The 12134-nt window shown below is 29.1% G+C and overlaps 1 protein-coding gene across 1 annotated transcript in view; it reads left to right on the top strand.

The window, feature by feature from the left end:
- The window catches only part of LOC135927858 (low-density lipoprotein receptor-related protein 6-like), a 173178-nt gene that overhangs the window by 115912 nt on the left and 45132 nt on the right, over positions 1-12134 (top strand). The window contains exons 15-16 of the mRNA XM_065464086.1: positions 4734-4880; positions 5274-5716. Of these exons, the coding sequence (XP_065320158.1) occupies positions 4734-4880; positions 5274-5716 (590 nt within the window). The remainder of the gene's footprint in view (positions 1-4733; positions 4881-5273; positions 5717-12134) is intronic.

Here is a 12134-nt window from a genome sequence, read left to right as displayed (position 1 = left end):
GATTCTACTTTTATCTTTTCAAATGCCTCCTGTTCATATTTATACAACGGCACCGCTATCTGTTTAAAACCTTTCGCAAACCGAGGATTATAATTCATCATTCCTAGAAAGGCCTGCACTCTCCCTTTATTATTCGACTCATACTGGTTATTCCTGCTATATTCTTATCCAATGGCCCACCTCTCTCCCAATAATTTTGTATCCTAGATACACCACCTGCGTTACACCCAACACATTTATCGTCATTCCCCCAAATTCCTTTTACTTTAATTATTTGGAATACCTCCTATAATCTCTGTATGCTTCTCAGGAGTCACCCCCGTTACCAATACATCATTCATGTAGTAAATGATTCCATCCAAACCTTGAAATACCATTTCGTTGAAAAATTGCGGCCAATGCATTAAATCCAAAAGTAATATACAAAAATACAACCCTTTACTTTCGAAAAATACACACAACCCTTAAAATTGGCCAATTACTTTTTAATTTTTGGAAACGAATATTTTACCTCCAAAATCCATTAATTTAGCTTGACCCGGAACCCGCGTATAATATGAGTTTTCCTTGGCTTTCTTCGCCGGCACCATCGGAATTGTCCATTCACTATTCTACATCACACACGATACCTTTTTATACCCATTGATCCATTTTCACTTCTTTTCGTCACTCGAACAGTACTCCTTGCAACTCACAAAATTTTGTCACACTGTCGTCCTTTAATTTAATGTCCACTTCATAATCTTTGAGTAACCCCAAATCTTAATCGAATCTTCTGATAATTTTCTACTAATTTTTGTACTCCTTCTTATACTCTGATCATTCTTAATTCTACCTCTTTATTTTATAATTCCGCTTATTTCCATCGATCCGGCTTTATCATTTCCTTTTCAACTCCTCGAATACTCTTTTTTTCCCACACTAACTTTTCATTTAATAATTCTCCACCGTCCCTGTTTCTTGTAACTATTTCACCATTTCGCGTCCCCTTATATAAAATTTTTTATCACAAAATCATTTCCCTTCTCAATCTTACCTTTCTCCTAAAATTCTTACATTTTTTAAAAAAAAACTCCGATTTTTCCAATGCAGGTACCCTCGATTTCTCTCTTAGAATTTCCTTCGATTTTTCCCTCGAATACCCTCTATTTCTCCTAGAAGTTCCCCTATTTCTACTATAGAGCCCGCCCAATTTCTCAGCTAAAATTACCCCCTATGACATTTAGTCGCAAATTCTTATTCTCACGCCATATGTCCTTTTCGACATGTAAAACACTCCATGTTTCCTTCTCCATTTCCTTTTAAATTAGGCACAATAATTCCTTCAATTCTTTTACTTTCAATATTTCGCTAATTTTGAGCATTTTTATCCATTACTCTCTGCTTAAAACCCCCTCTGATATTATAATTGCACGAATTACATTAATCTCTATTGTGACTAAATCGTCCAAAACTCACATCGTTATTTTTATTGTTTTCCTGTACAATACATGATATATGACTATATTTGTCACATTCGAAACATTTCGTTTCCAGACAATCTCTGACCATATGGCTTTATCGTTCGTAATTATAATAATCTGGAATCAAAACTTGGTCTCACCTCCATTCGCCTTCCTCGCGAATATTCTCTCGGCCTATATAGAGTCACAACATTAGATTATTATTCAAAACTTTTAACCGGTCACCACTTTTTGTATATTTATCCTTTCATTACTATTCAATCTTCTGACATCACTATCGGTCTATCCTTTATTCCACGTTACCTTGCCCATTACTGTCAAAAATTGAATTGTTTTGCTTAAAGATTATGACTTATTGCCATCTAAATATTGATAATTTTTATAAAAAAAATAACTGACAAAAATTATACTAATTTTAAGATACATATAACACTATCACTTTAGAAATACGGCAACATTACCTAATTATGGAGACGGATACAATAAACTATTGTGTAGTTGTCGACGAAATTTTACACCTAATGAACTGCTTAGGTAGATTTAGACATAAAGAGAATAACAGAACTCACGATGCATACAAGAAACTAAAACATATCTGCAAGTTCTCACTCAGGAAGTTACTAACACTCCACAGGAAATATATTTTTAAAGACCCCGAAGAACAAGCTATTTTCCAGAACCATATTCATAATAACTTATATATAACAGCCAGCCCTTCCATTAATCCTTCCATTTCTCTCTGGAGGAAATTAAAAGCTATGAAAAAATTAAAGAGTAACAAAACCTGATCTTGATGGCATCAGAAGCAAGAAGTAAAGACTGCTTATGACGAACATTTTAATATATACTAGCCATCTTTACCTAAATATAGGAATCAGACAAGACTCCATAGGAGTATAGTAGATCAATAATATTTAACTACAAATTTTTAGCAATTACAGAGCGATCTATCTTACCTAAACATTTTTCAAGATTTAGTGGTGCTTTTAAAAGATTGGATACTAAACTTTGCTAATGACCTATTATTTAACATTTGTGCTTACAGTCTCAGAAAAACATCTTAGAGCCAACCCTCTTCCCACTTCTTCAAAAGTCTTACAGATATAAATGACCAATCGTCTTCACCTTTGGGGACCTCAGGAAAGCCTTTAACAAGATCAGGCACCACGCTATTGGAATAATAAAGTGGCATTAACTATAACAATTAAAATCCTAAAATACTATTATTATAATTCTTATATCAAATTTCAGATATGATAGACACATTCATCTGTTTGCAAGGTCAAGAGTGTTAAGCAAGTCTATATGCTCTCTACAACATTTTATTCAACTTAACAAAAACTAAGATTATTAAGAAACCATGAGTACTTTAAATCTCCTTGAATTATCATTTCAAAACAACGTAGGCCTACATCCAAAAATAATTTCCTATGTTTTGCACCAAATCAAAAGAAATAATCGATCCTCTGATCATTCTACGTACCCACTGCAAAAAAGCAGACATGGACATTTCAATAAAACCATGATAATGCCCACTCCTCAAGCCACAAATTGTCAACTTGCATTGACTATAACTTGTTAAAGTTAATAACTAGTTTCAAATATCTGGATCTAATAATAGACAACATAGGCAATCGAGGCAAGGTTAAGGGAGGCAAGAATTACTTTCAACTTACCATAAATTAGGACACAGAGATCACCATCATAACTGAATTGCGAATATTCCATATAACAGTTGTCTCGGTTCTCCTTTAGATTCCATACCAAATCGATAACTTTTCTGCCCTATCTTTTTAATTTTGATAGCAAGCATTGAATTCAAGATTTTAGCCTCCTAGTCAAAAGTATCAAAAATGACCTTTTTCAAATGATACAATTTTTAAAAATTGAGATAATTTAATAAATAATGCTAAAAATAAAATTATATATCTGATTTTGTGACAATATTTAGTATAGGATTTTTTTAAAAATATTAATGTTGAGATTTTTATTTACCTTATAAATTTTAAACCTTAAAGCTCTAGGTGTTTCGCTTTTTGAATTTCTTTGAATTTAATATTTTATTTATATCTATTGCATTTAAACTAAAGACACCCATAGTTTTTTTTAGCTATTGCGATTTAAAAAAAAGAAGAAAATTTGAAATTATTTATTTTTTTGAATATTTTCCATTTTATTTTTTCATGATATGAATGCTGGAAAATCGTTTAAAAATGGGAAAAATATTAAAAAAAGCATTAATTTATTAGGAGCGGCGCAATCTATTTTTCCACTAATTAAAATAACCACATGGTTTTCCCAAGTTTAAATTTATTTTTACAATAAGTGAATAAAATAATAAATTTTAAGAAATTCCGATAACGAAATACCCAGAGCTTACACGTTCAAATTTATAACGTAAATAAAAACCGTATCATTATTATTTTATAAAAATTCTTAATATTTAGGAGCTACAAAATGACATATATTTTTATTTTCAACATCATTATTTTTATACTAATCTCATTTTAAAAATGCATAAGACCTTTTTTGGCACCTTTGGAAATGATATCTCGGAAACTAAGCTAAAATTTTGGATTCGCTAATGATGTTTTCTCAGTATGCAAATTTATCAATTAAAAAGGTCAATTGATTTTATATGGAATTGCCCTTTACTTTAGTTTGAGATATAACTAAAATTATACAATTCTTCGTTAATCGATATCTCTGACTCAACGGCTTCGATTACCCCATGATAATCTCGTATACTGTACTTTCCAAATCTTAACATGTTCCAGCTCTTTGGACACATAATATTACATTTCTGACGGAACATGGTACACAAAGTACATAGAGACAGTCATGTTAAAAGCTACGATAAATACGAAACATATTGGCTAAACAATAGGATCAACGATGTTTTAAGCTATAACCTGAATATTAATCTATTCATATAGCTAGATAATAAAAATACTATTAAAATTTGAATCTAAATATATTAACTAGCAAAACCCCATTCTCTAAACACTCCCTAATCATCACATTCATATCTACGCACATTTTACAAATCTTATTTTAATTTACTTTAGGCTAGCTACATAGGTTGGTGATATCAATTATTATATCTTTCTAAAAAAATATGATTTATTTTATCTATTCAAAAATCCACTACGATTTATCTTTCTAGCTTGCGATAAAATATTTTAAATTTATAACCTTAATTAAGATGTAGAAAAGCATTTTTTTTAAAACATTATGTACAATTATTTTATTTATCGAATGTTTCCATAGGCGTATCTACTGGAGCTCTTGGGGCCCGGAACCCAAAATCGAAACGTCGTTTTTAGATGGAAGCCATAGAGTAGTTTTGATAAAAGGTTATTCTACGAGTTTCCACGCTCCCTTTCACGAATTCAAATATCCCAATAATATGTCTAAGTAATCTTTCATAAATTATTCTTCAGGAAATAGTGAGAGGTTAGCACAATTTTAGCATATAATTTATTCTTTATTAATTTGCTGATTTTGTGGGAATAAGAATTTACTATTAGCCTATAAAAAACGAAATTCCAATTTACATAAGGGTGATTTATGGGTTGTAATTGACTATACGTTTGAAAGCGAAATTCTAAATCGATTTAAAGCTCATGATCTACTTTAAAAAAGATTCATTTGTATTTTCAAATTAAAACTTGATAATTTTCAAATCGAATACATCCTTCTCTTTGCTACATTTTCCATTCTTTTATATTTCCTCTTTTCATTCGACTGATTAATACTTTCAATTAACATTCTTATATGTGTTTTTCATATTTTTTTTACATTATACAGTCAACATCCGACCATTGCCTATGGTTATATGTCAAGTAGAGCTAACGCTTTAACTATTGATTACCGGCCCCAAGGTTTCAACACGCTGTATTGGGTCGACGTCGATAATAGAGCTATATTAAGCACCACTTTGCCCAAGATTATCTTGGATTATCCTTTTAAAACTGATAATATGAGAGTTAAAATAGTTTTCAATGGGTCCATCAATGATACTTACCCTTTTGGGCTAGCACTCCATGCGGTCTCCACCAACCGATTGACCTCAAATAATGAGAGTGAGACGGCGTTATATTGGTCTGACTGGAAGTCTAGGTCTATTCATAGTATGACTATGTTTCGTAATAATCAAAATTATGACATTATTCGCAAGAAGGAGCACACTTTTTTCGAGGGACTTGATTACGTTGTGGATTTAAAAGTGTTTCACTCCTCCAGACAACTGAGTTAAATTTTGAATGGAATACTTTATTATTTAACTTCTTTTTTTATTTCTTTGCTCGGAGTATTATTCCTTATATTTTTGCCTTATCAATGAAAAATTTCGAAAATTCATATCTAATATGCCTTTTATGAGCTGGAATCAAAATTTTATACTCCTATTTTAAATAATTACTATTTTAAAAAGTAAAATCAAAATTATATCGCATCTAGACGCGTAACAGTCTCTAAAATTTTCAATCATTGTTTTTTTAAATATCATTATAACAGAGTTGTTAACATATCACAATATTGTATCGACGATACTGTATTTGATATGTTTATCTGGTATTGACAATACTTTTGGCATTTCTTTGCATCATAATCAGATATCGGTACATTTTTTTTCATGCATAGGGATTGAAATTTAATTTAATTTATTTTACATTTAAATTAAAATAAAAAATATTCAATTTTATATGGTGAAAGTCAACAGTCTAGATTTTTCTTTTGGACTTAACGATCACGGTTTGGTCTTTAGAAACAGTTTCATTCGGTTTTTGCAATCGGTCTTCACCTCGTTTCTGTATTTGTCAATTTATATATAATCGATTCAATCATCTAGTTCCTTATTAACAATTTTTTTCCATAGCATAGACTTAGTACAGGATGATATTTTTATCATTTATGGGACATGATAGCAAATTTTTAATCTATTTAATGTAACTCTCTATATTAATATAGATTTACGAGCAGTAGGCCTGCCAAGAATGACGGGGAATCAGTATACTCCCTTTAATTTGATGATGAATGAGTCAGAATTATCAGACATTTTATTAGATATGTTGATGGATGAATCAGAAAAATGAAGGTAAATTTCTAAATCATAGCTTCAAAAATGATGGCGAATAGTAATTTTATCCTTAATTTGATGATAGATGTTTCCGAATTTCCCTTTTATTTGATGATGGATAAATCAACCTAAATCAGAAAATTAAAGGGGAAATTTCTGACTCTAATATCATCATAAAAAGAAGTAGGGGTGTATCGATACCAATTTTTGGAGGCCGATCCGATATTCCCGATATCAAATTGATATGGGCCGGTTACCGATCCGATATCATATCTAATTTTGTATTCTGTAAAGATACCAATGGTTTTAATTTTTAATATACTTTTTATTTGTATAACATCTATAATTTAACTATACCATAACTTATTCATTTAAATATATTATAATGATCAGTTATAGTTTATGTTCAATTCAATTGCAATTCTAAAAGTATATAAAATATTTTTATTGTTGAATCACTTTTATATAATAAGTAATAACATTAATCTATATACATAATAAGTGATAAACAAATATATTATGAAATTTGAAATAAATATTTAAAATAATATTTAACATTAATATATCGAAGATTTTCTTTTTAGAAATACCAAAATTTCCAATTTATCAGAGGTATGCCTGCGGCGATGGTAACTGTCAATATCACCAGCTTCATTAAAAACAGATTCTGAAAAAATTATCGCCCACTTTTATAAACAGAATGCGCAAAAAAATAACAATATGGCAGAATGTTTATTGATTAATTATTATTATTATTAAAAACATAAACATAAAAATGGATTTCGATTTTATTTATAAAAATAAATGATTTTAGATATAACTTTTTTAAAAATTTTATAACATTTTATTTTTGTTAAAATGGCCATTTTATATCGCACCGGATTGGTAAATTTTATAATATTGGCCTATAACCGATATTTAAAATGATTGAAATATCGGTCCTATCCGATCCGGTAAAAAATATCGGTACATCCCTATAAAGAAGAAATAAAAATTTGATTTCCTATCATTCTTGACAGGCAAAATGGAAGATAAATAAACCAAGACATCTAAAAGAATATAGACATTCATTGTTTGATGAAGATAAGTGAGATAATTGATATTGAAAGCTGCATGTGAGAAATATATAATATTTCAGATAGGTTTCATTTAATCTGATTTTAGCAAATTATTTGACCTCTTTATAAGTATTAGTTTAATCACCAAAGTGGTAAAATATTTATCACTTCAACTGATAACATTTACATTCAAACTTTAAATTTTTATATCTTAAGTCTTTATACTTAGTCCAGACATCAATGATATATTATCTAATAGATCACAATTTTAATTTTTCAAAAATTTTAGACAGTAGTACAATTATTTCAATTATCAAATTTCTTGAGTTATATAAATTTTAAGTATCCCATTTCCTCTTCACCAAACAATGAATATATTTATTCTAGTTATAAAACAGAAATTTTGAATTTTACGTGAAAGAAATGTGATCTCGCAGGTAACCTAGCTTTTATGTCTGGACTAAGTATAAAGGATCAAGACACAAAAATTTCAAATGCTGAATGTAAATTTTATAAGTTGAAGGCAGAAATATATTACAACTTTTGATATATAAACTAATCCATACATAGGCATAGCCAGGGGTGGGCAAGGGGAAATCCCCCCTTCTGAAATTTATCACTTTTTGTGAATATCATTTTAAGCTAATAAAAAATATAATGTTGTTAAACGGCTCGATTTGAGCCGATTTTTAAAAACGGCTAACTCAGTATTTTAGCCAGAAAAATATTGCCCAAGCCTCGAGATTTTCCTAATAAATGTCCAAACCTTTGTGTCATCTATGAGCAAAATCTTTATGCTTGCGTAATATTTTATTGAATAAAACATTGAGTTAGCCGTTTATCGGCTCAAATCGAGCCGTTTAACAACACTAAAAAATTATCATCCTTAGTCTTCTCCCCACTCCCTGTCCCCCAAAAATGTATGCATATATCTTAAATAATAATTTGAAAGAAATAGTATAAAAGTTAATATATTTTAAACTAAAACTATTCATCATAATTCATACTTTTTTGGAAAAATGCATTTATATATAAAAAAAGTGAAATCAAAAATGTTTTTTAAGAAAATAAATATAAGCCAAAGATAAGTCTACCATAAAATTACGAAATAATATAATATATCAAATATAATTTTTTATAAAGTGAGTAACTTTAATTTATTTATTTTAATAAAAGTAAAATATAATTATAAAACAATTGATAAAATTAAATTATATATTAAATAAATAAATTAATGCACAATACAAACAATGGAATATTATATGTCCTAGATTTTTATCAATTATCATATGACTATCAATTAATTTTTACCTTTTACAGAAGGCTATAAAATATTGATAAGGACATCAGAAAATATCTTTTAAAGAATGTAAATGATAAAAATAATTCTATATATCAGTAGGGTCAATATGTAATAAGGTACATCCTGTGTGGAATGAATAATATGAAGATTAATTTTAATATTATTTTTATTTAAAGTAAATAGATGGCGTTAAATAATTGAATGCAAATTGTTGCTTACATTTATTATCAAAAACATTGATTAGTAAAGTTTATTAAAATGTTAACTAAATTTCATAAATGTCAAATATGTCTGTTAAAGTGGAATTTTACCTTACATTTTGTAACCAATTCTATATAATAGCGGAATATGAACTATATATCTATTTACTTTTTATAAAGAAATTTCTTATACTTGTTTGGAATAAATTATTACCATGCTTTTGTATTAATGTATATATAAGTAATTTATTATATTTTATTTAAACTAATAAAAATATATTTCATATTTGTTCCAGGCTTATTTTTTTATTATTAAAATTAATCTCTTATCTTGTAAAAATATTTTCTGACTATCCCCCCTTAGGAAAATCTCGGCAACGCCTATGATCCATATAAAGAAGTCAAATAATTTAGCTAAAATAAAATTAAAATTATCTGAAATATCATATTTCTCACTTGCAGCTTTCAAATTCCAGTATCACAGTTCGTCTTCATCAAACAATGAATACCTATATTCTTCTAAACTATAAATCAAATTTTACTAATTATTATCATTGTGGGGATATTTTTTATAATATTTTCTATATTCTTTTTTCTTTTCCCTATGCAATTTTTTTATAAACTATCATCTGCATTTCGGGATAATTTATAAATTTTATGAGCAGTATTTGGGTTTAAAGATCACCATTCAATCTCAGTATGAATATCTTATTGCCCAATTTTAATCTAACTTCATTAAATTTTATAAGCAGTATATATATAATATTAATTATTTATTCAATCTTTAAAATTATTTATAATATGAAAAATAAATAACTCATAAGAACTCGTAAGGGCATAGTGATAAAGCGATGGCAAATATTTAGTCGTACTTAGTTGCGAGTTCGATTCTACCTCGTTGCTTGTTGAATTTTTCACAAAATGTGACAATTCTTATGTAACACGGCTTTTATTATATAAAGAATTTATTGTTCCCTTTGGCGTCAACTTTTTAATTATGGGGTTTCTATTATTTTTAAAAGTTATTTATTTTATTAAGTATTCTTCTTCGCCGTTTGGTGGCTCTTTTCCAAGTTTATCTGGATTGGCCTTTTTCCATTCTAATCACCTTTCGCCATTTTACGCCGTCTGGCAACGCCCCGGGTTAGACCTAATCTTTTATGTCATTATCTAGTACCTTCATCCGGCATGCCTGGTCTGTCGTTAGGTCTTGTTCCCTTTATTTCAAAATCATCTATTCAATCATTTGCCTTCCATTCAACATGTCTAAACCATCTTATTGCCATGACATCACCTATTGCTTCTATCTCAATCCTTTTTCTCAGTTCCTGATTTGTTTTTTTCTCTTAATCTTCTCCGTTCTTTCTAATTTGGATTCGAGAGTTAGCTATGTGCTGCCACTTCATACACTTCTCACACAACTTGCATAAATTTTTTCCTTCAAAGCTAGAGATACATTTTTATCTGTTAAAACTAAAGACATCTCTTTAAATTTCTTTAAAGCATATATTAACGCTTGCCTTCTGCAAAATTACCTTTACACCACTACACCATTTGTGATCCCATTTACGACAGCAGGTACAATTGATGAGGTTTCTAGCAACATATTTCTCACATACACCATATGGCCACATGCCTGACTCCACGATCTTTTCTAAACCTACCTTCACACATTTCTTTTGTCTTTTCTATATTCATTTTTATTCCTCTCCCATAACCCTTTTACATCTAACTATTTTAAACTACAATTCTGTCTTACTTTATGCTATCACTACCAAGTCGTCGGCAAACAGTATTTACCATGATAGTTTTTTACGAGTCCCTCTAGCCTATCCATTACTATAATAAAAAGTAATGGGCCTACATTTACCTTGAAACTATCACTATCCCTATAATTTGTTCGAACCACCGTTCTTAGATCATACATCACCATCAATGTAGTTATTAGCTGTTCTTTAACGCCGGATTTCCTTAGGACCTTTCACGATTTATGAATGCTAATTCCCCTTCTCTTAATATCTTTCCTGCATTTGCACTACTAAAATAGCATCAGTAGTACCCATCCTAAGTCTAAAACTGAGCTGTATATCAGGTCCCTTGTTCTCGTTTCTAAAACTCTCTAATGCATGCAAAAGTTTAATTGCTTTGTATGATCCACAATCTAGAGGATTGCCCTTCCACTTTGTATATCATTATCACCCTTTTCCGCTATCTGGAGTCGTAACTTCAGGAATAACCAGGTTGTACGCAGGTGAAGCACTCTATTCCCAAATATTCAGATGCCAGAAATATTTCTGTCTCCACTCTCTTAGGCCCCGCTGCTTTATCCTTCTTCATACGCTAAGTTTAATAAATATTTTTCATCTATATTTAAAATACAAAATAAAAAAATTTAAGGGTATTATAATATATATTTATAGATATTCAAAACAAAAATATTAATCGTTTCTGACTACGATCCAGTTCGTTATATTGTTGTCCGGTTCTATTAATTTTTTGCTTAGTGGTTACTTCAATAAAAATCGGTTTTCCAGACCGAACCTAGCTGGACCATGACCTTCACCAATTTTACATAATACATGAAATTTTATATAAATTAATAATAATTTCTTATTTTGATAAAATTTTACAAATTATTTCTTCTTTATTAAGATTTATTGCGATGTAAGATGATGAATTTATAAGTCGAGTGCCCCCATATTTTTGGAAGCAAAGAAAGAAGAGCTAATACAAATAATATTTAAAGAATTTTGGTTTTCAAGTTAATCGAAGCTACTGAAATTTAAAAAAAAACATTCATTTCTTGATAAGTAAAATTGAATTTGATTACAAAACCTTGAGAATATTTTTTGCACTGATTTGGGATTTTGGTATTTTAATAATTTTCAAAATATTATACTATTCTTTCTAGAACAGTAAAAACCTATTCGAAAGTTTAAATATCTTCTTTATAAAAACTTGATATTTTATTGTTAAAATATAAAAAACCCGTAATATATACATTTTTCTGTTCCGTCATTCCTACCAAGA

The sequence above is a fragment of the Gordionus sp. m RMFG-2023 genome, chromosome 1 (genome assembly GCF_954871325.1).
Source record: "Gordionus sp. m RMFG-2023 chromosome 1, tfGorSpeb1-WG-v2, whole genome shotgun sequence".
NCBI classification, from domain to species: Eukaryota; Metazoa; Nematomorpha; class Gordioida; order Chordodea; family Parachordodidae; genus Gordionus; species Gordionus sp. m RMFG-2023.
The sequence above is the reverse complement of the archived record's forward strand: the minus strand, read 5'-3'. Positions and strand labels throughout refer to the sequence as shown.